Source organism: Astatotilapia calliptera, chromosome 16 (assembly GCF_964374335.1).
Source record: "Astatotilapia calliptera chromosome 16, fAstCal68.1, whole genome shotgun sequence".
Lineage (NCBI taxonomy): Eukaryota > Metazoa > Chordata > Actinopteri > Cichliformes > Cichlidae > Astatotilapia > Astatotilapia calliptera.
In genome coordinates, this window is record NC_137437.1 from 15,456,971 (window position 1) to 15,484,632 (window position 27,662).

The following is a 27,662-nucleotide window of genomic DNA, read 5'->3' on the forward strand; positions in this document are numbered from 1 at the left end:
AGTGGTTTCAGATATCGGCCAATTGTTCTTGGGTGAATCAATGGAAACATCTTGCCAAAAAAAAGTCGTCTATAAAAGTGAAAAAATGAAAAACCCCAAAGAAAATTCCCTCACATTTTTTTCACATTTGCTAGAATGAATGGTAACCCTCGTGACTTCAAACAGTGCTGTGATCGGATTATCTATCGGCCTTAATCTCGATATGCACAGCCCTCATCTGGCCTGTGAGAGGAAGAAATTATAATCCATCGCAACACCACATGAATCAGAGACTGCCATATACTGCTAAAAATCAGTACCTTTGCTTTCTTTCTGTCAGGGGGACAAATGCTGTGATGACAAAAGCAGAAAGTGCAATAAACGTGTATGATGCTTTATTATCTACAAACAGCCTCCCTATGATAGCAGATATTAGCCATAATCACATTACATCCCTATTATAAGATAAAAATAAGCCTGTGTGTGTATTCTCCTTTATGTGTAGATTATGGACAATAAATCTATGAATGAGGGAATTAAATAAAACCACATCCCAGACTGTTATGTCACTGTGGGCTCTTATCACGGTGCATGTGTCCCGTTGGATGTAATCCAGATGTTACCCAGCTGGATGTGGGTTCTGGTGGGAGAGACGAGGATTTATCTGTAAGGAGACTCATTGGAGATGCTGCTCAGCCAAGCTTCCAGACACATGGATGCAGATGCAAGCGTTCGCATGCCAATTCCTGCAGGCCCTCCCTCTCGCCGATTGTAGCCCAGTGGCCTAGATTAGCTCTCCCATCTCCCAGTACTGTCCTGTGTGAACGCGCAGGAAGTAGGACTCGCAGGAACAATGTGTCATCTCGTTGCTGCGAAACAAGGCGTCGTCTCACAAATCGTGAAAAATGTGTGCGGGAGTTATAGAGGAGCAAAGGTCCCAGGCGAACATTTCAAAGACCGCACCTTCAGGACTGTGGCCAAACAGTCTTGGGTGAAAATGATGTGACGTGCTGGGAGGTGGCTGATTCCTGTTTGTTTCTATTTATTTATTTCATTTCTGAACGCTCACAGCACACCCATAGCCTCCGCTCTTTGATCATCGGAAGGGCGTGAGCGAGCCTGTGCAATATGTAAACAGCTCTATGAGCCATAATTCCTATATTCATGTCCTCTTTCCAGCTGGAGCTTTATTTTTTATTTTTTTACCCTCTACTCTCATTTCTGGGTCTAAAATCAGGTTAACGTTTTATAAGGAGCTTAGCACAGAGGGCCACAGTGTGCCACTAATGTAATAGAGTATCTCTCTCGCTCTCTTTCTCTCACTCTCTCTCTCTCACACACACACATTCTCATCTGTCCTCTTTTCTCTTGTGCATTTGCTCACCCTGTCAGGAAGTGACCTTCTCTCTCTCTCTCTCCCTTTCTTTCTTTTCTCCCAGCCTGTTTTTTTTCCCACCTCCCTCACTCCCTTCCCTCGGTATCTCCCTCCGTCTGCAGATGTGGTATGTCTGAGGTTTAATCATTAAGGCAGGGACACAGCTGATACAAGACCGCTCCGTGAAGAGAGGAGGACGATCAGGAGGGACAAGTTGAGGTGCTTGGTTTTAGATTTTTGGTAAGTTCAGCCGTTGTTTTCTTTTTTTTTCTTCCTCCTTCCCCATCTGGAGTGCGTGTGTGTTTTCCCCCAGGGAATGTCACCTGGTGGAGAAATGTTGCAGCGTTGTGGATCATTACGGCGTTGTGAAATCTTACAAGAATCTCTCTGCAATGTCAATAATCCACCGGATTATCCTCTGTTTCTCTGGGAGCTATAGTTCAGCTCAGTGAACGGTGAAACCGCAGGGAGCACTTCACTGCGGAGAGGAAATCAAGTCTGAGGTTTACATACTGTTTAAATCGATTTGCTTAAACTGATCGCAACTTTTTTGAGGATCGAGTGAAAAGGGTGTAATCGGTGACATGAGAGGTGCAGTGTGGACTTTGCTTGTTTGTCCATAACCTGGCACATCTTGTCTTATCAGGCAGTTATACAGCCTCATGCTCTGTTGACAACAGTTCCTTAGATACACCAGCACCCTGCAAAAGGTGGGATATACTAATGTCAGGCCGGTCTTCATGAAAAAAATTGGAACTGACTTTAGCATAGAGTAGCACGCCAACTCAGTAAGATGGTAAAGCAGTGAAGGAAGATTTTAGCTTTTGCTTTGTTCATCATATGTGCTGTACAGTGCGATGCCATGCTTCAAATCCACGTTCTTGCTACTCTGCAGTACCTGGGGTGTTTTTTCTTGGCAATGCCACATGTAACATCGATTAAGACGTTGTTCATCTTGACAACAGACTGTCCTCACCCAGCCCTCCCAACTGATAATGAACAGTAATAAACCTTTGAACCTCGAGTCCATGTTTACTCCTGCAAAGACAACAAGCGAAGTGTTTTCCACTGAACACTTAACTGTCATCTGCTCTACACTTTTTTTTCTTTTAGGGATCAGACCGATGGAGTCTTTCTCGGGAGACGCAGAAGAAAGCGCAGAGGACGTCACAGGTGAGGTGATCTGTCTCGTAGTTTAACCTGAGAGTGCTAACACATCGTCATGAAGTGAAATATGAAAGAGATGCTCATTGATAGAACGTCTCGAAAACAGAAAATAGAGAGTGTGTGAGAGCACGTGAGTTCTCCTTGTTCACGTGCGCGTGAAATGCTGTGACCTGGATCTGTCTCGGTCTCAATCTCTGTTAGGACGTAAAAGATCCAAGATCAAGGATCTGAAAACTCGTCTCTTTGGGAAAAGTAAGAGAGCAGGCGGAGAAGGAAATACCAAACTCAGCCAGTCAGCCAGTGACATCACTGCAGGAAAAGATCTCGGATCAGAAGAAGATTTGGTGTGAGTGTTTACGTGACACGACGCCTTTCGAAAAATTCTCTTTCAGGTTCACTTACTTGTCCTTACTTTGACTCGTCCTTCTTCTGGCTCCACTTAGATGCGCACAGGCCATCATGGGATCGCGGGCACTGTCCCACGACAGCATCTTTCTGGATGACCTGGTCATGACAGAGCCTGAACCCACCAGGGTCTTATCTCAGGAGAACGTTCACAGCAAAATCAAAGCTCTCCAGGTACGGCACTTCTTTATTTTAGGCCTGTTGTTTAAACTTATGGTAACAGTGACTCTATTAAAATCCTCGTGCTGCGCTCTGTCATCACAGATGACGCTTCAGCAGCAGAAAATGCATTTGGGCCCACCTCCTATGGTCCTGCCAATGAGACGTCCACCAGATCTGAGCAGCCAGGAGTCACTTCCTCACAGTCCTCCTCATGATTCAGGAGAAGACAATACATCTCAGGAAACCCTTACAAAGGTGCATAATCCTGCTGATTAGATGATGCGTGGATTCAAAAGCAGGATTTGCATTTGTTTAAATTTAACAAGCAAGCATAAAGTGTTCTGATCATATGTTTTTATTCTCAGCATATCCCATAAAAAAAGGCCAGCGCTGTACCCCCATTTTTTCCTATTATAGTTATAACTGAAAAAAGTGGGGTTATAAATACCTATATAGCATCATTTAAGAAAACAGTATATAGCAATCCCTAAAACAGCTGGTCGCTGTAAAACGTTTTATTTAAGCAGGAGAAAGTGGTGCATATGTTGGGGACTATTTTAAGACACAGATTAATGCACCGTAAATCCTGAGGATTTACGGTGTACGTGGGATTGACTGGACAGAAACTTCAAGAGAGGAATCTGTCATCTGAAATGCTGTTTCCAAAAGTCGAATCAGTGATGGAGCCAGAGGGTTCTTATGTAAGGTGCACTGTTAAACTGTGTCCCTGCAAGCCTGGCCCCTCTTTGGCTCCACTCCATATAGAATATCAGATAGGTAATAGAGGTTATCAACAACCTGTTAGGTGAGGCTGTGTGCAGACAGGAATAGGACCCAAGGTGCAGACTCCGGAGACAGTCGTGAACTCAAAAAGGCTTTAATTAGGTACTCAAAAATATAACATAACTAAAAAACTCAAAACAAACTTAAACTGGAGGAATGACAGACCACACAGCTAGGAAACCGGTAGATCGCGACACGGACACAGAGAAACACAGGGCTTAAATACACAGAGGGAGCAATCAGGGAATGGGTAACAGGAGGGAAACACAGCTGGGGCAAATCAGGCCTAACGAGACAAGGGGAAGCAAAACCAGACACATTAACATCAGACATGGACTTTCAAAGTAAAACAGGAAACACATAACACAGACTGAACAAAGACACAGACTCGCACGCACTGCAACAGAGGGAACAGAGACGTGGGACCAGGGCAGACACAGACACTGACTGGACATGGGGATATAGCCACTAAGGACACACAGAGACGCGAACTAGACAAGGGGATACAGCTGACAGGGGAGACAGAGCAGCTAGAGAAGACAGAGACATAAACTATAAGACAGAACTCAAAGAAACCAAAGACTAGAAAGTATAAATAATATAATAAACTCAAAACCCCTGGGTCAACGACCCAGGCATCCTAACACAACCATGTGTGATACATTGACATAATAATCCAAAACACTGTATTTTGTAGTTCTTTCTCTTAGCCCATTGTTTGCAGGATTGTACAGCGATTTTGTTGGCCTTTTTTTCTTTGCAGGCGATATCTCAGCCAACATCTCGCACTCTCTCACCCATCCCCAAACCTGCACCTATCAAATCTCTTCCCTCGACTCCATCCCATGCTTTTCCTCTTTCCGTTCCCTCTGTTTCTCCTTCTGCTGCTGAGGTCCCGTCGGATTTTAGAACACCGGCTCAGTTCGCTTCCCGATTAGACACTTCTGCCGCACGCCACCGAATGTCTATCAAACCCAGAAACCAGAGGGCCAGCACTAAGATGAAAGCTGCCGCGGTAAGTTGCTGTAGTTATTTCTCTCTCTTGTATGCTCTTTGTATAAGCAAATAGTGCACCGCCACTTCACTTTCCTGCCCTTCATATCTCTCGCTCTTTTTTTATTTATCTTCAGACTGTCTCTCAGTCTCATTTAGACACCATGAACAACATTGACCGACCCGAGCCTGTCAAAGAACTAAAACACCATCTTGGTGCTCAAGAAGAAGTAACAGTGGAAACAAAAGAAGAAGAAAAAGTTGCTGTTCCCATTGTACATCAGCGTCTTCCTTCAAAATGTGCAGAAATGGCACCGGTCACATCAGAGGCGGTACCCAAACCAACAAGTCAAAGTTTCTCCAAACAGGACTACGTTCTTCCTGAGACTGTAGCCTCCCAAGTACCTCGAGTTAAACCTCGCAGACGTGTGGGTTCAGCATCTGGTGAACGTCCACACTCGTCCTTCATAGAGTCAGGACTGAAGGAACAAAGACAAGGGGATTTGGAGAAGCAACTAATGCCTCATGATGATAATGCCTCAGGAATGGCATTCAGGTGTTCCTCTGCTAGCCAGGAGGTTCAAGGTGATAGCGAACCCACAAGAGGAATTAAACGATATGCCCAAGGATCTGGCTCTTTCCACTTTTCTGTCACTGCATCGAAAAACAGAGATGGAGAAAGACCCCGATCGGGCAGTTTTTTGGGAGTTTTGGAACAAGCTGAAGCCAGGAACAGGATCAGTAGGGAAATGGAGGAGAAAAACAGGGAAAAGGAGGAAGTTAAAGAGCCAAGAGAGCATCCTTTTGCTTTAGGAAGGTTTCGTCAAGAAGGCGCACCACCTAAAACCTCAGCTGTTCCCTGGGACAGGAGTGACAGCTTCAAAAAGGTGGAATCAGTGACAGCATATAAAGATGCACCTGCAGACACAGGCGCTGCTGAGGCGGAGGAGATCGAGAGCAGCCAGGAAGAGGTGGAAGAGGCGGTGGAAGCAAAGGAGCCCCAGGAGGAACAAGGAAAAACAGCTTTCGGTGTCAAACTGCGCTCTACATCTCATTCACTTCGATTTCGGCTTGATACATCTTCTAACAGGCATTCAAAGTCAGCACTGGGTGAGGACCAAGGTGACCAAAAATGCCAAGAAATAAGTGAAAAAAAGTTGCAAGAAAATGCGTCTTGGATGCCATCCTCCTCTGGAGAGGTCAGACCAGCTGGTGAGTCTTTCAGAGCTCCTAACATTGCCATGTAGAAGGTTTGAAAGTACTTAAAATAGTTTTTAAAAATGTCTTGCAAATTCAGAAAAATCCAGCTAAGTAAATTAGAACTAAAAGGAAAAAGCTAAAGAATTTAGGCAAAATGTGTAAAGTAAAAATAAAATAAAATAAAATAAAATGAAGACTAGATTGAAATAAATATGTAATAATATAGCATAACGCTGACATAATGTCAAAATATCACGCTGGAATCACGCTGATTATAGAAGCTGATGTTTAATTTGGAGATCTGCTTTAAATTTACACTGATAGTGAAGCAGCGTCTCACAGCCATTATCTCTTTGATTACAGAGTTAATATTACACAGATGTGCACCGTTGTTGCTGTTTAACATGGTAAATAATCCCTCTAGGAAGATAAGATTTTTACTGATCACAGGGGAACTTTGTACTCATTAAGATACCACCAGGGCAAACTTTAACGGTAACAGTGCTGCCGAGCGTATCTAACAGATTTGTGTGTCTCCCTTAGATCAAACCCCATCTGGCTTCTCTCCTCCAGTCAAACATAATGCTCCATTTGCCAGCGAAACGTCCGACGTTCAGACGACGCCTGCAAACCTAAAAGAAGCAGAAGCTACACCCCGGGAGCCTCAACCTGCCCCGCAGGCGACCTCATCTGAGGTGTCCTGGATGGCTCTGGCCATGGAAAAAACCAAGAGCCTTCAACAGCTTTTCATTAGTAGATTCCCCAGAGATTTTGCAGGAAATTTACAAGCAAACATGCAATCTTCAGCACGACCGCAGGCACAAGCGCAGCCCACAAATCCAACAGAGACTTTTACACAAGTACGGACACAGACTGTGCAAGCTGCAAAGCAGCCATCGGCAGAAACGAATCAAAGCAGAAGCCAAGCACAGACTGTCAAAACATCACCAGGATTTCTGCAACAGAAGGCATCTCCTGTGCTGTCCAATGCCTCCAGAGATCCACAAATGTCAAAACACACCAGTGAAGACCAGATGAACACAACTAAGTCTGCCTCACATTCAGTGGTAACCACCAATCCGTGGACAACCCATTCTCCTTTGCGCTCCCCTTCACAAACAGACACCTCGTTTCAGTTTGCACAAGGCAGCGCCACACAGTCTCTTGCGCAGTCTTACCTTTCCTCAGGCCAGCAGCAATCCTCCTGGAGCAATCGAGGTCTCCAGTCTGCCCAGCAGCTCAAGCCCACACCTTCAGCGCAGACTTCAGCTCCCGCAGCCTCGTCAGCTGTTGGTTCTGCTTCAGCTTTTGCCTCAGGAAGAGGGGAGAGAGAAGCCAGTGAGCAAAAAGAGGCTCCGCCACTCACAAGCCGAAGAGCATTTTGGTCTGGTTCTGTAAGCGAGAAGGCTGCTTTTTTAGAGAGACGGGGAGAGTGGACCACACCACCTGGACCCAAGGGGGTTTGTGGTACTTCTTTATAACTATCTTTCATATCATTTGCCATCCTCACAGTGCTGCCTGACCTCCCCTTGCTGTCTGTGGCAGTCAGATCAATGCCCATTTGAAAATATAAATGTTTAAAAAATCTCTAAGTCTCTATTTGGCAACTATAACAGTAGCCTAGCATGTGTCCGTCATTCATTTGGTGTCCTGGTGGCTACCAACATATTGTTTTATTGCAATGGAACTGATGATTTTGACTGGGTTTATTAGCAGGTTAAATTTATGATTGTTTCTGGACTTTTTATGGCACTTTCTCACGGTGGTTGAAATGCAGGCCATGAACAGATAATAGGGATTTTTTTGAACTGACAAGATTGTCCTGAATGTGTGTTCTTAGGTGGAATTGAGGAAAACGCATACAGACATGCAGGGATCAGGTGAATCCCCTACCTTGGCAAAAAACGCACCTGTGATCAAAGATACAGATGAAAGACAAGCAGTAAACCTTGCAGGTGTGTTTGCTCAGAGTGATAATAAATCATTGCTGTACAAACACCTTTTTAATATTCTTAATGAACCCATTTGACCTAGATTTTTTCTGCGATTCGTTTTTTAGAGTTAAGCCCCACCAACGTTGCAGAAAGGTCGCGTGAGGACAGATGGTCACGGAAAAATGCAGCGTCTTCTTCATCACCGTCATCATCACCCACACTGCCCTCAGTGCTGCAATCCATGTCTGACAGCGGTCAGCCGTCCTGGATGGAATTGGCCAAGAGGAAGTCAATGGCCTGGAGTGATAAGACCATGGACTAAGAAGGACACGAGTCGATGAAGAGCCCATCATAAAGACTAAAACCGCTTCTGTCAGACAGCCGGTTGTTTGATGCCGTTTTAATTTGGATTTAAGTGTTAATGTTTAATTACGGAAGAGGATTAGGGCTACTGGAAAAAAGAAAGTGGGCACGTCTTTTTTTCTTCTTTTCCAGAATTCTGAGGAAAAAGTCAGAATTCTGACCGTAAAGTAACAATTTTGAGGTAAAAGAATTTTGAGTAAAAAGTCAGAATTCTCACATTAAGGTCAGAATTCTGACTTTTGCCCACTTTTTTTCCCGGTGGCCCTAATCCTCCTATTTAATTGAGAGTGAGGGAAGCAGAATATCTTCTGAAAGTTCAGCATGATCGCTGTTATTCAGTTAAGGACGAATATTTCATGTGATTGAGCATTTCACAGCTCTTAAAAGTTTATGTTAAATAATAAATTTGTAAGGACGAGTTTGTTGTTGTCATTGAATGACTTAAACTTCAAGTAAAACGAAATGGTCAAATTACATCGCAGTATAGTCATTCACTTGGTATCACCTGAATATCTCCTGAAATTGTCCATCAAACTGCTAAAAATAAACTTCTTATAACACACAGTATGTGGAGAGCGACAGTCAACGCTGAAAAATGTCCCGAGCTACCTGTTAGATTAACCTCTTGTCTGCCGATGTTTCCTGGACGTTTACTTCTTCACTAACTTAGTCCACAGCCCCACCTGCAGGCCAGATCTGAGACCTTGTACTAAGCTCTACAGCATTACAGCAAACATGGATTCAAAAATGGTATTTTTTATTAAAAAGTCTGAAATCAACAGGTACCTTATTTTCACACTTTAAAAAAGATGGGTGTGATTTAAAAGTAATAAAAAATAAAAAGTCAATTAAAGCTGACATTTTCAGGACCTCTCATGGCCTTACACTGTTAACATGACTTATAATAACCCCGTACCATTGTTAATAATTCATGTTAGCCCATGCTACACCCACACAGGTGAGTCATCTCCTGGGACTATGTGGGTGACGTCGCTGTCAGCCTTGTTTGTGCATCAGAGATTCTCAGTGTGAACATTTAGACTTCCTAATGTCTGCTAGATAAATGAGGCTAGATTTGTGAGTTCATAAGTTTTAATGTATAAAACAACTTTTGAATTTTTTTTCAATTAGGCAGTTTATACTTTCAATCCTTTTTACAGCCATATATTTTGTAATAATTGCAGCGTCAAATAATAAGAACAAGTACAGGACTTCTCTTTGACATCAGGAGACTGCAGAGTATGAAAAAGGTTATCTGATGTCACAGTTTTTACACTGGGATGTAACCCATAATGCACTGGGCTCCCAGGAGACAGCAGCTCAGCTGTGAAATTAGTGTTGTCTGGGGAAACGCAGAGTAACACTTTTTTTTAATGAGCTTTACATTCTGAAATATTTAGCACACAGACTGGCCTTAAGTATAACTCTGTCACGACAATACATTTTCTGAATTTAAGGTTAAACAATTTAAAGGAAATTATTATTAGGGAGGGAATAACAAACCCGACTGATGCTGATACAATCTTGTAGTTAAAGTGGGAGATGAAAAAGAAGCCAACAAGTATTGTTAGCTATAGGTTATAAATACTCTACTCCAAAATCTTGTGCACCTGGTTGTCAGACAATCATGCCGGTATTTTCAGCTTTAATGGAGAATCTATAGTGGAAAAAAAGAATCCGCTCTACCTGGATTTGATTTTCATCCCCACATGGCTCTGTTATCTGGCTGCCACATAACGCCTCTGGAGAAGCCATTTCTTTTTCTACAGGACTCAGCTATGTTTGCTGGCACAAAACAGTTTTCTTTGCGTCACACAAACCCAGTCAGGTTGCGTGTTCTTCCAGGTAAGTTTTGCAAAAGTTCTGTTCCCAGTCATCAGTCATGTGTCCTCTGTGTGGCACCTGAATATCATCATAATTATAAAACTCACTGCCAAGGTAATCACAACCTTAACCATCCTGCAGCCCAGGCACTCACAATACAACTGACTCACTCACGTCAGTCTGCTATTCAGTTCTGCACCATGCCAGCCACCCACAACAACAACACAACTCACCTGTGCATTAGACTCCAGATAATTATAGGACATTAACTGATGTAACAACAGTTCACTGTCACTTGTTAGCAGAAGAGCAGATTGAAAGAGTAAAAAAAGTAAGAACTTCAGAACATGAAGTCAGACTTCCACGTTTGAAGGAATGAACTTTAAATGATTCTTTTCTCTTTGCATTACTTGGATTCAGACCTCCTATAGGTCCACTCTAAATGCTGAATATAGTTACTTGTTTTAATATTAGAGTACAGCTTCTGTCTTTAACACCAAGTGAAGTCACCAGCAAAAGAGCACATGTTCTTTAGCAAAGATTAAACAAAGACAAGGTTAAATAAAACCTGATGTAACGTCATTGGTCTTCACTTCTATTGTGAGTTAAAGAGTGTTTGTGTCTTATTTACTGTGAAGTAACCGGGACATCCAGAGCCAGTTTGGCTCCCTCACTCGTTTTTTCCCAGGGTGAATGTAGCTGTTGATTATAATGTGGATTTGGGGTCCTGTGGGTTAATAAAATTATGACAAATGACACATCCAGGAAACCTTCTTTTACACAGTCATTGTCTCAGCCATGTGTATAAAGAGTAATATCACTCCTAGCTATAGTTTGACAAAATCAATATCTTTGAATTAGAGAGACGGTGCCATGTTTGTTTATTACTAGAGATGGCACGATACCACCTTTTTATGTCCGATACCGATATCATAAATTTGAATATTGTCCGATACCGATATGAATCCGATATAGTGTGTTTTTTAATTAAAACTGTTTTTTTAATATCTTGCTGCATTTTGTATAAGTTCAGATTCAAGTTTTAAAAAAACAAACAAACACTAAAGCTATTCTGTTATACCTGTATGCAAAAAATACACTGCACCCAAAATATTTCATAGTTCAGCAATACTGATCAATCTAATAAACTTAAACCTACTCCATCCTCCCTATTCTGGTATTTTAAAGAATAAGCAACCTAATTAATAGGGTTGCAAACTCCCACTAAAAAAAAATAAAAAATAGGGAACCACCCTCCACCTCATGATGCTTAATCGACGTAATCAACATTAATTTGATGCAGTGTGGAAAAAAATGCACAGAAAGCCATTATTTTTCAAGAATAATTAAATAGATTCAACATCTTTCTTCAACAGAATTGCAGACTGCACAGATGGTACCTTCCCAAAGGAAAAAGTACTATAGCTTACTAGGGTATATTAGGCTTAATAGTTACTATATACAGTAATGGACTTCTATACATTTTACATCATATTAAAACTTTGGGTGTAAGATTCAGATAATTAATTATTAAAAACTAGACATTTTAAATGAGAATAAGAAAGAAGAGTATGTCTTTGTGCCCCCCCCCCCCCCCCCTTTCCCTGTAAATGCCCTATCGGCCCCCCTTGGCTAAACTTTGCTAGATCCGCCCCTGCACACTTACCAGCCGTCAGCTACGTAGAAAAAGATCCTGGTGTAGAAAGTAATATTAAATAAATTCTAACAACAGCTTATCAAGCTTAAACGTGCTGCTGTTGTTCAGCCGCTGGTTTCCTCTTTCTGGCGCGAAGTGGGCAATAAACAAACAAGAGAGACGGACTCGCGACAGAAAAGCCGATCAGCTGATCATTGATCAGTTTCACGATTGAAGTAGCAGCAGGAGAGGGAGGGGGAGAGAGAGCCAGTCGCTCCATATATCGGTTGTTAAGCTTAACGCTGGAATGCTTTACAAACATTCAGAGATGAACTTACACACTTGCTTTACTTCTCTCTGGGATAACTTCCTCAGAGATGAAATGCTGGTTTGGTAGCGAGGCTACAAATACACACAGCCGCTCTATCACATGAGCACACTGCTCCGACGTGCTACGGTTATGAGCCGAGTTGCGCCATGTCGCAAGTTTTGTGAGGTGCTTTTTTGATATTTAATGGATCGGATTACATTTTTTATTTCTCTCCGATATCCGATCCAGTAATTTAGTTTATCTGACCAATACCGATACTTAATATCGAATCGGTACATCTCTATTTATTACTGTTTAATTCTTGATGAATACATTCATATTCCTTTTTTTCCCTTTTAACAATTCAAAAACTGAACATTAGCCACCTTTGTAGATCCAAAGCACCTGGCATTTCTTCAGCTTTGCGGAGACTGTGGTGGTAAAGTGGGCCATCTAAAAATCTGAAGGTTTGTGGTTTGATCCCTGGCTCCTCCTATCTGCATGCTGAAGTATCCTCTGGGAAAATACTGAACCCCGAATTGCCCCCGATGCATCCATCAGAGTGCGAGTGCAAATGTTAGACAAGGGTTAGGAAAAACCTGCTTGTAGGAATCTGTGTGTGATTGGGTGAATGAGGGTTGCAGTGCTCAGTCACTGTAAATAGGTGCTATATCCGGCCATTCATCAGATGTACTAAAAACTTGAATTACTTTCCTCCTACATGGTTTAATATTTTACTCTCTTTTCTCAGGCAGTTCGATTGTGCTGTTGTAATGACTAATGTGACTAAAACATTGCCACTGCAAACTATACTAGTTCATAATGCAAACTGATATGTGACTTTAGTATTCCAAATGTCCACGTAATCCACTCATCCCTGAGGTAATGGGCTACTACAACAGGACTAATGAAATAAAATCCACGTCATGCAAGCAGTATTGTAAAGATTTTATTAAAAACACATACTTTACAACAAAGCTACATCTCTATTAAAAAAAATCCAGTCACAATTATATTTTGGTGTGGGTGCATCCAGATATAAAAAACAGTCCATCTTCCCGCAAATGTAGTTTCCATTGCTACCGTTACTGCTTTATCCACGTACAATGGATAAAAAAAAAATATATATATATATATATAAACAATTTTTAAATAGTGGAAGGCAAAAAAGAAATTACTGTAAAAAAACAAACTTGACAGCAAAACAAAAATAAAAACAAATAACCACTGTATCTTTATTAAACTTATGCTTAACCAGGAAGTAAAACTAGAAAGTAGGGATCTCTTCTGCGAGTCCTGGATCTTTTTCAGCACAGGCACCTTTTTACAACGACAAATGTACTTAACCCAAAAAATCCATCACCACACGTAAGACAATTCAAGAGAACTAGGACAAGAATCACATACAATCATATTAATAACAATCAATAATATGATTTCATGCAGCTGCACATCACCTGCAGTATACACCATCACCCACAGGGTACAATTATACTCATACAGTATATTTACACTACTAAATGAATCAACAACATCTTTGTTCCTTCCAGGTGACCAAACAGGCACCAACTTCTTTATCTTCATTTTTACCGTTTTCAAGAAAAGATCAAAAGACAGAAATGTTTCAGATGACTACAGTGGTGTTGCTATGGGAGCTTCGATCCTACGAGAGAAAAGTGAAAAAGGTGAAATTAGAATTTAAGATGAGGTTACGCACACAGGTAGAGAAAAGCACCAAGACATTAGAAGAAAATAAAAAATGAAAGTAGTTAAGACTAAATGAATGGCACTTCATCCACACCTTCAGGTATATTTGTAATCTTTACAAATCAGTCTTTTGCTTAATTTGCAATTAATTAAAAACCCCTAAATGCAGTTCTGTGAAATTGCCCGCTTTTATAGTTTTCTCATAGTTTTGCATAAAACCTCTTCAAACCATTTCATACACTGAATCATTTCAGTGTATGAAATGTATCCATTTTCTGTGTCCTCGGTCAGGATTCTAAACATATTTCAGTTAAAATACAATAACTCTGGAGTCGTTGTAGGATCACAGTGGTGCACTGACTGATACTGCCAACCTAAAGGTGTGGCTGGGATATTAAAAGCCATGCAAGATAAAAGAAGAATAAAACAACACACCACTGGGTCAGAGTGTCACTAGCTGTGTGTGGATCTTACAGAAAGGCGGTCGTAGTTCTTCTGGTTGTTACTGCGTGGAGGCTGAATGTCGATGGAGTGGTAGCTGGGAGGCAACTCTGACCAGTCCTTCCCTTTTCCTCCTTTTCTTCTCATACTGTCCTCTTCATCTGAGCTCCAGGACCCGTTGCGGTGCAGGGGAGGTGAGTAGCTCCTCTGCCTACGAGGAGCTCTGCTTTGTAGCTCATCCATGAGGTCATCGCGACTTCGGGCACGGTGCCTGGACGAACTCCCTCTCTCATTCCTTGAACTCCTGTGAGATGCTCTTCCCCGCCTGTTGTCCCTATCCGAATCATCAATGTAATCACGCAGGATTCCCCGCCTGGGAGGAGACGCACTTCTGTATCTGTCTCTTGATCCACGACTGTTGCGGTGGAGACCACCTGCTGAGCGGTTTGTACTCCCACTGGACTGGCTGGATATCCTGAGAGCCCCCCTAGCTCCATCTCCACCACCAGGGCCCCTGCGTGAAGAAAAGCTGGGTACACGCTGGATAATAGGAGGCAGGGTGATCACTCTTCTCTCCATCCCTCTCGTCCCCATCTCATCCAGTGCTGACAACACACTCGGAGGCCCTGGTGTGTAGGAAACTTGTGGAGGAGCATGCTGAGCCTGTAATGGAGGCACATTCTGGACAGCATGAGGAGCCATCCCTGGTGCAATGACATCAAGCCCTCTCACTTGATTCTCGAAGTATTCCAACACCTGGTTGTTACCATGAATGCTGCCACGCACACTGCTGTTGCCATAGTGTAAAGGAGGAGGTGGCGGCTGCTGCTGTAGGCCCATGGGTGACAGCTGCATGGGAGCCATGGCAAAGTTGTGCTTGTTTGGGTAGTCTGAGTATGAATCTGAAACCAAACTGACAGCGATTAAGAAGATAAACAACAACTGTTGAACCTACATGAACTCAAGTTATTCTCTGGACATTTGAAGGGAGGAGTATTGTTTAGAGGAGTATTGCCAAATTTGTACACAAACAAGGAATTTGTCGCAGTGTCATGATGCAAAAAACAGTGGTACAGAAATAGAACATATGGTATTTGCAGTATATGTATATATATATATTACAAAAACACAGAAAAGGAATATATACTAACTACCTAGAGATACAGATATACAGAGTACAACTAGAAAATAAGAAATAAGTAAGCCTACGATTAAGTGCTTTAACTGAATCTGGTGTGCAATGTTGTTATAGGCTGACTAAATAAGGTTGTTATTGTAGCATATAGTCCAACAGCCTGGGGAAAGAAACTATTCTCATGCCGTGAGATGTCTGTTCTGCAAGGTGCATGAGTGCACAGGGAAGGCAGGGGTGGGCCCAATTACATTAAGAGATTTGATTGAGCAATCCAGTGTCAGTAATGAAAATGAATGAATGGGCTGCTGTCAGTGCTTGTAGGGCCGGTGCATATGTGTTGCATGTAAATGTTTTACAATGAAAGGCATTGTGACCACTGAAATGCTCACATGAAGTGTTGAACCAGTATTAAACACAGACTGTATAAAAAAGACAAAGCCAGTACAGAAGATTCTTAAACCAGTATTCTTTCTATTGGCCAGCAGGGGGCAACTCCTCTGACTGCAAAGAGAAATCAGACTGTATATAATTTTACCGAATAACTATTCTTGCTTTATTGCCTTAGTAAACATTTTTCTGTTTACGTGCTCAATCCCTTGTTTCAACACTTCCTGAATACAACATGAAGTTTATTTTGTGATTTATCATCAGCTTTAAAGTAAAAGAGAAGATGAAGCAGAATATGTTTCAGGTCAGTGCTAAATTATCACGATGCATGTTGTACGAACATGCAGTGCCCTCCGTTTCTGACTAATATCAAAACCAGATTTAAAAAAATACAAACAGGTGTGAAAAAGCAAGAGTGCACAAACCAATGAGGGAGCTTTGAATCGTCTTTTATGTACAGTCTATGGTTTTAACGCTGTTAGAGTAACACAGATACAGACAGGGCAGCATAAGCAGATTCCAAAAATTGAGGCTTCTTGCAAAAAAAGAGTTCACGTGGTGGAAACAAACCACATTACAACCAGAGGTAAAATAAATAAATAATAATAAGGGCATGACTGCAATACAAGCCTGCTTCAAAGCTTTCTATTGCAGGTCTGCTACCTTCACCAGCTGAAGTGAATAAAAGCTCTGATGCCCATATTCAGAATTCCACATTGTTTGGGGGTTTATTTTACGTCATTGCAAATAAAGGATTAAGGACAAGTCTTATTGTGCTTTCCCTCACTCACCTGAATACAGAATGGGAACGCCCTGGGAGGAAGCATTGGAGCTGATGGGAGCATAAATGGGCTGACCATTCATCCAGGGTAACATAGCTTTCCGAGCTTCTTTCAGCATCTTGTGCTCCATCACAGCTGAAGTCAAAGCACATGGAGCAAGCAGTTCAAAAAGACTGATATAGGTACTTAACCAGCAGATACTGATTTACAGCAGAGGGTAATAATAATACTGCTTGTTTTTAAAGTACACTGGACCATCTCAGTAAATATTCTGTCTTAAAACAAACTGAGGGGAATTTCAGCTTACATTTCTTTACTAATGTATTTCCTCTTTTGTAGCATGCCGTGAGAAGGGCACATAATTACAATGTGTTTGCAGAGTGCATATTTCACATATTTTCGAGAGCACACAGGGCTGCGCACACACACAGGATTATATGAAACACAATGACACATCTGGCAGCTGCGGCGACCTTCAAAAGAACAGTGCTGCATACCATTTACAATTCATGTCCTCGTCAAACATTTAGAAATTTTTCTCTATGGATTTTAAATTAGTTTGATCTATATCTACTCATAATAACTCTTTATCTTAGACTACAGGCTTACTTAAAAATAATTAATCAGTTTAAAATTGCAAAATGGTTTATGCAGTAATAATGAGATACGGCGTATGGGTTCTCTCCATGCACTGTGGTTTCCTCCGATGGTACAAATACATGTTTATTAAAAACTTGTGAAACATTAAACTTTTAACTAATGCCTGATTTAGACTTCTGCAGGGAGCCATTGCAGAGATCTACGTAAGTCGCCGACGTCATTGCCCACATTTATACTTTTAAGTGGCTATGTGTTATTTACCATGTAGTCGTATCCCAGTGTTTCATATACAGTGTTGGGGAGTAACGGAATACATGTACCAGCGTTACGTATTTAAAATAAAAAATATGAGTAACTGTATTCCGTTACAGTTTCCGTTTAAATAGGTGGTAATCAGAATACAGTTACTTTGTGGAAATAAATAGAATACACGGCGGTCATTTCTTGTTTCATATGTTAGCCTATGCCCACTCTATGCCTTCTCCAATTTAGGTGATTAAAAACAGTTGGGTGCAGGTTTAGCTCAGTTGGATGAGCATGTAATCATATGTCGTATAGCTGAGAGAGGCCGGCCTGGGTTTGAGTGCAACCTGCGGACTTTTTTTTCTCAGTTTCCATTCAGGATTAATACATTTTCTCTGATTCTGATTGCTGGAAATCCAAACAAAACACACAATAACAGGCTCTAATGTAAGCGTCCTGTTAATGTTGGTGGCGTCAGTTACATGGACCCAGAGCCAGCATTTCTTACTTGGACACCACATCATAACAAGAATGGGATGGGTGAAACTTCAGTATCTTCGGTGTACTATTGTTGTGGGGCGATTGTGGCTCAAGAGTTAGGAGTTCGCCTTGTAATCGGAAGGTTGCCGGTTTGAACCCCGGCTTGGACAGTCTCGGTTGTTGTGTCCTTGGGCAAGACACTTCACCCGTTGCCTACTGGTGGTGGTCAGAGGGCCCGGTGGCGCCAGTGTCCGGCAGCCTCGCCTCTGTCAGTGCGCCCCAGGGTGGCTGTGGCTACAATGTAGCTTGCCATCACCAGTGTGTGAATGTATGGGTGGATGACTGGATATGTAAAGCGCTTTGGGGTCCTTAGGGACTAGTAAAAGCGCTATATAAATACAGGCCATTTACCATTTGTGTGATTTTTATCACTATTAATGAAGGCTACTCGCCACCAAGCTAACACTGTTAGCTGGCGTTGGCTGAGGTTAGTCCATAGACTGCAGACTGTTAGGCCGTTTCTAAATACTCAAGTACGCAAGTCTGTAATCGCCTTTTCGCTAGTCTGGACTTCGGAAGTTCACACAGGAGTCCGGACTTCCCGAGAACGCAGCGCGATCGTTCTACAATTGGAACGGCAGTGTACTTGATGAGCTATGACGTAGATTTCCAGCTGAAGCCTATTCAGCTGCAGTATTTCTACTTTGCCACATAGTTACATGTTTGAATACTTTTCTGGCAACAGAAGTTTCTTTCTCATGATTTAGTGAAGTGAATCTTCCACATGTAGAGCTACAGCTAAAAATGTACAATCAAAAAAAGCATTTCTTCTACCTTTTTCTGGACAGCAGCATGTCCGAGGGCAACAAGGGCAGCGGACGTAGCAGCAACAATTCTGCGGGCAGCACTGACAGCAGCATATGCAAAAGAGCATGATGAGCAGGAGACCACCGATGATGATTAACAGGACCGTCAGCCAGTCTGGAGCAAGTGACAGTAAAACATAATTACTGACAACATTACTGATATAGCAGTATATTTTACATTTTACTACCTCAAATAACTCGACTTGAAGCGACTGAGGGGACTTACGGAAAACGATGAGCTTGACTTCACGATCCGAGTCCCCTGTTGTGTCACCGGGAGCATCAATGGTGCAAAAATACACACCGTTATCCCACCACATCACCTCAGTGATGACCAGATCAGCAGCTGTTGTCAGAAAACATCACATTAGTCTGAAATGTGAAAGAAATTGAAATACATTTAGACTGTACTGCAGCATTATAGTTATGATGTAATCAAACATACTGTTTCGAATTGTAATTCTGCGGTTCCTGTATTCCGCACCCAGGATGGGCTCATTGATGCCCCGTTTCTGGATGACAGTACGAACGGTGCGCTGGCGGTCCGGGCAGTCATTGGAGGGGTCCTGACCGAGCTGCAGAGCTGCCTGATAGGCTTTAGGAAAAAAAGGAAATTATTTAAATAGGAATATAAGTACATATGCTGCTTAAACCACTGAAAAACAGTCTGATAGGAATTAAAAATATGAAGGAAAATTAAACAGTACACACAAAGATTAAAAACACACAGCTGATGCCTCAAACCTGTGTAAAATAAAAAAAATACAATTTTTATTTAAATTTTTATGAAAATATGCATAATGCAGAGCCTTGCAGGCTGAAATTAGACATGTCTGTAATTCTGTATGTGTTGGTGTGAAAAGGAATGCAAGGATCGGGTGTGTCTATATGCACACCACACTGAAACAGGGCAAACACAATGGAACCACTGCACGCTTGTCATGATCTCTGGTATGGACCCTGGGATTTTCAGCGGTGTCGAGTTGTGGGTTTTTTGTTTTTGTATTCTTTGATATTCATAATGGTTTCCCCTCTATTTGTATTTGTATTTTCTTGGTCTCTTTATGTTTTCTTGTTTTGTGCTTCTTAAGCACATGCTGGAGGTTAACTCCTGTTTTACTTGAAGATTAGTTTTGTTCCCTGTCTGTCCTCCCCTGATACCCTGGTTGCTTTCACCTTTTGTTGATTAGTTTTCACATCTCACTTCTCATCTGTGTCCCATCCCCCATCAGTCCTCTGTGTATAAATAATCCTGATTACACTTTTTCTTTTATTGTGCTGTCACTGTATCCCTGGGGTTGTTCCCTGGAAACTTTGGATGTCATTTGTTATCTCGCTGTGGATTTTGTACTTTGAATTTAACCATGAACCTAAAAAGGTTGTTTTTTGTTTTCTTAGGTTTTGCATTTGGGTCCTTTACTAACAACCGTAGTAATACTTAGCCCAAAGTTAAAACTCAGATATGCAATGTTTGGATCCACTGTGCATCTTTCTGTTTGTCAAAATATTTTTGAAAATTACTGTTGACTTATTTGAAATGTTGTCCAGCTGAATTAAATTTTAATTAGTAACTTTTTGAATAACTTGTGTCGTGTTCAGGGTGCTCCCCACCTCTCACCCGGGGCTCAAGGCTCTCACAACCAGGGCCCTATACTACAAAGCAAGATCAACATACCTAAGTTATCTTTCTGTTATCTGGAGTCACTTAAACTAACACTGGCAATCTGGATAAGCATTCAGTGAATCTGGTTATCAGCTCGCTAAGTAAACCCATCGTTTCCCCTGCTTGCTGACGTGAAAGTGGCAGCATCTGACTAACCCCACTGATGGGTACCGGGAGCAGAGCGGCTAATTTTGAATGGAAGATGAAAACAATAATATTAGAAACATATTATTTATCAAAATTATTACATTTTTATATTTTCTAATTAGTTTTTATTTTTATTTCATTTTGATTACTCACTCGCTTTTAATTAATTTCAGTGTCAGTTAACTTGCAGAGCGGGCTTGTCTCAGATTAGTTTTTAATTATTGAAAATGTTATATATATATATATATATATATATATGAAAATAAGGAAAACATACTGTTTGATAACATTTTGAAATATTGACTTACCTTTTTGTGCACAGATAGCTACAACTGATTTACTTTGCTGTTAAGACTGGTTTGTATCAGGATCTAAGTCAATATTGAATACATTTTTGGTAATTTATAAAAGACTTGCATATTTGAATCCTTTGGTCTACAATAATAGAAACACAGGATTCTGAGACCAGAAAAGGGAGCTCATATCCTGAATCCTGTGCGGCAAAGATTTGAGCAACAGAAGGAAAGAAAAAGGGGTCAAAGTTTCAGTTAAATATTAAACAAGGTGATCCACAGGAGTCATTCATCCAGTCGGGCTGAGGACTAGAACTGTAAAAGCAGAAATTACTGCCTCGCTGGTATACGCCTTCACCAGCAAGTCACGTTGCAGTTTTTGTCAACACAAAATTATAAAAGTATTTTAACTGAAGATTGAAGGTGATTCTAATAAAACAAACGCTGTGGCCATTACAAAGCTGGAAAGTGCTTCAGGCGTGGATGCTGACAAAATGAAACTACAAACTATGAACACACCAACAAAGCACAGAAAGAGTCTAATCTGTTAATATCTGCTCATTTTAAAGTACGTGTATCAACAACGTACCATCCTCTTCTTCCACCTGTAGCCTCACCTGTGGAGTAGTAATCCAGTACGGGGTCTTTACAGAAGGATTTGAACTTCCAGGAGACCAGGACGTCCTGCTGGTTCGCTGAGGTTGAGTAGTCACAGCGCAGAATCACAGAGGCAAACAGCATCGTCCTCCTCTCTGTCTCTGGAACATTCACTGTAACGGACAGCAGCTCTGACACAGGAAGGGAGAATGGTGAGATTGGACTTTAAAAACTTAAACAGCAACAACTGATTTGACACACACACAATTGGAATTGATATTCCATCAGCCAAAAAAAAGACCTCGTGCGATGGCTGCTGAGTGATGGATTGAAAAGAATCTGACCAAACTGGTTAACAGTTTACGCTTGAAATGCTTAACTGTGCGCAGATTGTACTCTATTATTACAAGTAATAACAGCCTTCAGTCACGATCTATAATGGCAAGTTTTGGAAAACAAGCTGATGACAAAAAACATCTGCTGATGGACAAATGTATCAGTTAAAGTTAAAGGTAAAAACTTTCTCCTCAGTTATCCTTGAACGATGCCAGCTTTACTCAGTAGATTTATATCTCAAAATACAAGTCCCCAATCAGTTATTTTCCACAGTTTATTATCTTTGTTCCGTCCATCCATCCATCTTCATCCGCTTTGTCCGGGGCCGGGTCGCGGGGGCAGCAGCCTAAGCAAAGAGGCCCAGACCTCCCTCTCCCCAGCCACCTCCTCCAGCTTATCCGGGGGAATACCAAGGCGTTCCCAGGCCAGCCGAGAGATATAATCTCTCCAGCGTGTCCTGGGTCTGCCCCGGGGCCTCCTCCCGGTGGGACATGCCTGGAACACCTCACCCAGGAGGCTCCCAGGGGGCATCCTTGTCAGATGCCCGAACCACCTCAGCTGGCTCCTTTCGATGTGGAGCAGCAGCTGCTCTACTCTGAGCCCCTCCCGGATGGCCGAACTTCTCACCCTATCTCTAAGGGAGAGGCCAGCCACCCTTCGGAGGAAGCTCATTTCTGCCGCTTGTATCCGCGATCTCGTTCTTTCGGTCACTACCCACAGCTCGTGGCCATAGGTGAGGGTAGGGACGTAGATCGACCGGTAAATTGAGAGCTTCGCTTTTACACTCAGCTCCCTCTTCACCACGACGGACCGGTGCAGCGTCCGCATTACTGCAGCTGCAGCCCCAATCCGTCTGTCGATCTCCGGCTCCCTTCTCCCATCACTCGCGAACAAGACCCCGAGATACTTGAACTCCTCCACTTGGGGCAGGAACTCATCCCCGACCCGGAGTGGGCACTCCACCCTTTTCCGGCTGAGAACCATGGCCTCAGATTTGGAGGTGCTGATCCTCATTCCCGCTGCTTCACACTCGGCTGCGAACCGTTCCAGTGCGAGCTGGAGGCCCTCACCCGATGAAGCCAACAGAACCACATCATCTGCAAAAATCAGAGATGAGATTCTGAGGCCACCAAAGCGAAAGCCCTCCGCCACTTGGCTGCGCCTAGAAATCCTGTCCATAAAAATTATGAACAGAACCGGAGACAAAGGGCAGCCCTGGCGGAGCCCATCACCCACCAGGAACGAGTCCGACTTATTGCCGGCAATGCGAACCAAGCTCTTGCAACGGTTGTATAGGGATCGAATGGCCCGTAGCAATGGGCCAGACACCCCATATTCCCGCAACACCTCCCACAGGACACCCCGAGGGACACGGTCGAATGACTTCTCCAAGTCCACAAAACACATGTAGACTGGTTGGGCAAACTCCCATGCACCCTCAAGTATCCTCGAGAGGATAAAGAGCTGGTCCAGTGTTCCGCGACCAGGACGAAAACCGCATTGTTCCTCCTGTATCCGAGGTTCGACTAACGGACGAACTCTCCTTTCCAGCACCCTGGCATAGACTTTCCCAGGGAGGCTGAGGAGTGTGATCCCCCTGTAGTTGGAACACACCCTCCGGTCCCCTTTCTTAAAGATGGGGACCACCACCCCGGTCTGCCAGTCCACAGGTACTGCCCCTGATCTCCACGCAACATTGCAGAGGCGTGTCAACCAGGACAGCCCTACAACGTCCAGAGCCTTCAGGAACTCGGGGCGGACCTCATCAACACCAGGGGCTCTGCCACCAAGGAGTTGTTTAACTGCCTCAGTGACCTCGCCCCCGGAAATTGGCGGGTCATTCCCCTCATCCCCAGACTCTGCTTCCTCCTCGGAAGACGTGTCAGTGGGATTAAGGAGGTCCTCGAAGTATTCCTTCCACCGCCTGACAATTTTCTCAGTCGACGTCAGCAGCACTCTGCCAGCACTATACACAGTGCAGGTAGAGCACTGCTTTCCCCTCCTGAGACGTCTGACGGTTTGCCAGAATCTCTTCGAGGCAGTCCGAAAGTCTTTTTCCATGGCCTCTCCGAACTCACCCGAGTTTTTGCTTCAGCCACTGCCCGAGCCGCATTCCGCTTGGCCTGTCGATACCTGTCGGCTGCCTCCGGAGTCCCACAGGCTAACCAAGCCCGATAGGACTCCTTCCTCAGCCTGGTGGCTCCCTTCACCTCTGGTGTCCACCATTTGGTTCGGGGATTACCACCACGGCAGGCACCAACCACCTTGCGGCCGCAGCTCAATGCAGCAGCTTCGGCAATGGAGACGCTGAACATGGTCCATTCGGACTCAATGTCCCCAGTCTCCCTCGGAATGCTGTTGAAGCTCTGCCGGAGGTGTGCGTTGAAGATCTCGCGGACTGGGGCCTCTGCTAGACGTTCCCAGCACACCCTCACTACGCGTTTAGGTGCACCAGGTCTGTCCAGCGTCCTCCCCCGCCACCTGATCCAACTCACCACCAGGTGGTGATCAGTTGACAGCTCAGCCCCTCTCTTTACCCGAGTGTCCAGAACATATGGTTGCAGATCTGCTGAACAGGGTGTTCGTTATGGCCAAACCGCCATGGCACCGCTCGGGTTCAGATCAGGGAGGCCGTTCCTCCCAATCACGCCCCTCCAGGTCTCGCTGTCGTTACCCACGTGAGCATTGAAGTCTCCCAGCAGGACAACAGAGTCTCCAGGTGGAGCACCCTCCAGCACCCCCCCCCCAGGGACTCTAAGAAGGCTGGGTACTCTGAACTGCCACTCGGCGCATAAGCGCAGATGACAGTCAGGACCTGTTCCCCGACCCTAAGGCGCAGGGAACAAACCCTCTCGTCCACCGGGAAAAACCCCAACGTACCGGCAGCAAGGGGATATTAGGATACCCACCCCAGCCCGCCGCCTCTCACCAGGGGCAACTCCAGACTGAGACAGAGTCCAGCCCCTCTCCAGGAGACTGGTTCCAGAGCCCAAGCCATGTGTAGAGGTGAGCCCGACTATATCTAGCCGGTACCTCTCAACCTCACGCACTAACTCAGGCTCCTTCCCCACCAGAGAGGTGTCACCTCTCTGGTGGGGAAGATAACATTATCTTTGTTATAAACTAAAATTTGTTGATGCACTAAATGTTAGGAACTATGTGAAAAATGTCTTTAAACCATTTCTGCAGTTAATATTGCGAGTCTTCTTTTTAGAGATTGTTCAATCCAAAACTTAATATCTTCTCATCACAGAGCCATTTTTAAACTGAAGAAGACACTTTCTAATAATAATAATATGAATATGAATTTATCTCCTCACTATAATAATAATAATAATAATAATAATAATAATAATAATGGATTGCATTTATATAGCGCTTTTCGAGAACCTCAAAGCGCTGTACAATTCCACTATTCATTCACTCTCACATTCACACACTGGTGGAGGCTACAGTTGTAGCCACAGCTGCCCTGGGGCAGACAGAAGCCAGGCTGCCATATCGCGCCATCGGCCCCTCTGGCCAACACACTATGCAAATAATGAATACTGAATACATGATACTGAATTACAGGTTGTAGATTTTCTGGTTCCCACATGTCAGGCTAACGTGTAAATGAGCAAAACCCAGTAGGAAGATACTTAGGAGCAGAGACTATGTTCATATTTCTACTTATAGTTGAAGTTGCTTCTTTTATTAAGTTTGAGCTGAAAAGTGTTTGTGATCATTGAGCTCTTAAAAGTATTTGGTACTTTTTTCCTTTAAATCATAGCTGCGTTAACAATCTATGGCACAAAATACTACAGTTCCAATAAACAAGGCATCTTCAAATTACTTGTTTTCATTGACCAACAGTTTAAAAACAGTTTCACTAGCGGTGGAGTGTTCTCCACATGTTCTGTTCTCCACAGAATATTTGCAATTATTTCCTGCTCCCCTTTGTGTCATTAAAAAAAAATCAAACAAAACATGTTTAGATTAACTGTCATTTTGGACAGTTACAGGAAGTCATGATGGGTATATTGACCAGTCTGTGATACAAGTGGAAAGCATGTTAAAAAGATGATACGTGATAATTAAGTCAGCTGCAGTGCTACTTATCTGACAAAGATTATTTTTTACTGTGTGCTGACATAATGTGATACATTCAGTGTAAAGATTGCACAGTATTACACTGAGCCACACCTGTGATCATGGGAACCTGTTTCATGAACGATATCAAGCTATTTTATACAATTACAATACAATACAATTTTATTTATATAGCACATTTAAAAACCCGAAGGCACACCAAAGTGCTTCACAGTAATATGGAGAGTCAACATAAGTCAAAAACAGGGTACAAATCGGGCACAAGCACAGACAGGATAGAGGCACTAACAGACCAGGAGAGTTAGATAAATACAAAATATGCTACGAAGACAAAAACAGCAGTAAAATTAATAAAAATAATACATTTAATAAAATCTAATAAAAGATTTAAAAGTTTAAAAATTAAAAGATTTAAAAGGGTATTAACTGGTCGGGAAAGCCAAGTCAAATAGATATGCTTTTAATCTTGATTTAAAGGACTGGATAGAGTCTAAGGCTCGAATAGAAGCAGGGAGGCTATTCCAAAGGTTGGGTGCAGCTGAAGCAAAGGCACGATCGCCTCTGGTGTTCAGTCTAAACTTAGGTTGGGCCAGGAGTAATTGACCTGATGATCTTAATGCACGACAAGGAGTGTACAAATTGAGGAGGTCAGTGAGGTAGCTGGGCGCAATGTTATTCAGGATTTTAAAAGTGAGTAGCAAGATTTTAAACTCAATGCGATATTTGATTGGTAACCAGTGTAGATCAACAAGAGCCGGAGTAATAGGGTCAAATTTTCTAGTGCCAGTAAGAAGGCGAGCCGCAGCATTCTGAACGAGTTGCAGCCTTCGAAGAGAGAAGGCTTGGAGACCACAGTAGAGAGAATTACAATAATCTAACCTGGAGGTCACAAAAGCATGGATAAGTTTTTCCAGGTCCCTGTGTGGTATATAATTTCAGCCATAAGCACTCTTGCCAAACAGGTAATTTTTAAATTCTATTGATAAAATCCCTTCATAGATCCTGTTGAACACAGTCTATTAGCCCATATGAACATCTTGGCACTACAGAAAAAGGCGAACCAGTGGTTTAAGGTTAGAATAATCGGATTTTAAAAGTTTAAAATGGTCTGTATCTGTTATTTTGACTCATTAATCCAAATAAGTCCTCAATTATAGATGACCGCTGTTAGTAAATTATTATTATTAATAAACTGTTAGCTGAAAGTTCCTTTCCTTTAAAAATCAATAAAAACTCAAAAGAGAGGGGTTAACATAAACGTCGCTTTGGCCCTCTTTTGTTTACAGCAACTTAAACAAACCCCCCACGGAAAAGTAGTGGAGCGGTCACGTGACCACAGGTCGGCCTTGTCCTGTTTACACCTGCCAATAATTAACTTTTAAAAATTACTGCTAGTTTCGACTTTTTTGCTTTAGTCGACACACATCTCCATTTAGAGCGACATGTATGAGGAAGAAAGTGCGTTTGCTGGAGAAACCTTTAAAGCCTCACCTGTTGGCAGGCGAACCAGCAGAAGCGCCATCAGGATCATATTTCGCATCTTGCTGCTCTGTATCCTCCCGCGGAAGCTCGACTTCTTTTACTGACTGAAAATCCACAAAAATCCGGAATGTTTGTAGGAAACCGCCTCGCACGCGCCGCTGCACATACTAACGAGACTTCAGTTAAGCTACAACGTCAGCCCGCTCGGCTGTGCGGCTCGCTTGCGATGAGAGGCGAGTACCGTAGTTACAACGTAACAACCGACAACCTTCCAGTAAAG

General features: G+C 42.9%; 2 protein-coding genes across 3 annotated transcripts; one reads left to right on the top strand and one right to left on the bottom strand.

Annotated features, from left to right (window-relative positions):
* The first annotated feature begins 1,349 nt into the window (after positions 1-1,349).
* Positions 1,350-8,779, top strand: cracdla (cracd like a). 2 transcript variants are annotated; one of them, XR_013902476.1, is made up of 10 exons: positions 1,350-1,594; positions 2,468-2,527; positions 2,723-2,867; positions 2,965-3,100; positions 3,191-3,343; positions 4,635-4,886; positions 5,002-6,076; positions 6,608-7,531; positions 7,905-8,019; positions 8,124-8,779. XR_013902476.1 is itself a non-coding variant. In XM_026145720.2 (10 exons), exons 2-10 carry the CDS (start codon positions 2,479-2,481, stop codon positions 8,318-8,320), a joined length of 3,039 nt encoding a protein of 1,012 aa, XP_026001505.2. In that variant the 5' UTR covers positions 1,350-1,594; positions 2,468-2,478; the 3' UTR covers positions 8,321-8,779. The 2 variants fall into 2 exon arrangements, 1 of the variants encoding a protein (XP_026001505.2); XM_026145720.2 differs by having other exon boundaries at positions 6,608-7,524.
* A 4,285-nt stretch (positions 8,780-13,064) lies between these two features.
* On the bottom strand, positions 13,065-27,662 carry ildr1b (immunoglobulin-like domain containing receptor 1b). Its single transcript, XM_026145749.2, has 8 exons — positions 27,392-27,662; positions 21,493-21,663; positions 19,218-19,367; positions 18,999-19,118; positions 18,741-18,887; positions 16,593-16,718; positions 14,313-15,181; positions 13,065-13,794 (listed from the first exon to the last, which is right to left on the bottom strand). The coding sequence occupies exons 1-8, from the start codon at positions 27,438-27,440 to the stop codon at positions 13,756-13,758; spliced, it is 1,671 nt and encodes a 556-aa protein (XP_026001534.1). The 5' UTR covers positions 27,441-27,662; the 3' UTR covers positions 13,065-13,755.

Bases quoted from the DNA above. Each gene is read 5' to 3' on its own strand.
- cracdla (XM_026145720.2), top strand. From the start codon at position 2,479: ATGGAGTCTTTCTCGGGAGACGCAGAAGAAAGCGCAGAGGACGTCACA. The intron at 6,077-6,607 runs GTGAGTCTTTCA...TGTCTCCCTTAG, and splicing joins TGGAGAGGTCAGACCAGCTG to ATCAAACCCCATCTGGCTTC. The intron at 8,020-8,123 runs GTGTGTTTGCTC...TTCGTTTTTTAG, and splicing joins ACAAGCAGTAAACCTTGCAG to AGTTAAGCCCCACCAACGTT.
- ildr1b (XM_026145749.2), bottom strand. From the start codon at position 27,440: ATGCGAAATATGATCCTGATGGCGCTTCTGCTGGTTCGCCTGCCAACA. The intron at 19,368-21,492 runs GTGAGGCTACAG...TTTTTCCTAAAG, and splicing joins ACTGGATTACTACTCCACAG to CCTATCAGGCAGCTCTGCAG. The intron at 18,888-18,998 runs GTAAGTCCCCTC...CACTTGCTCCAG, and splicing joins AGTCAAGCTCATCGTTTTCC to ACTGGCTGACGGTCCTGTTA.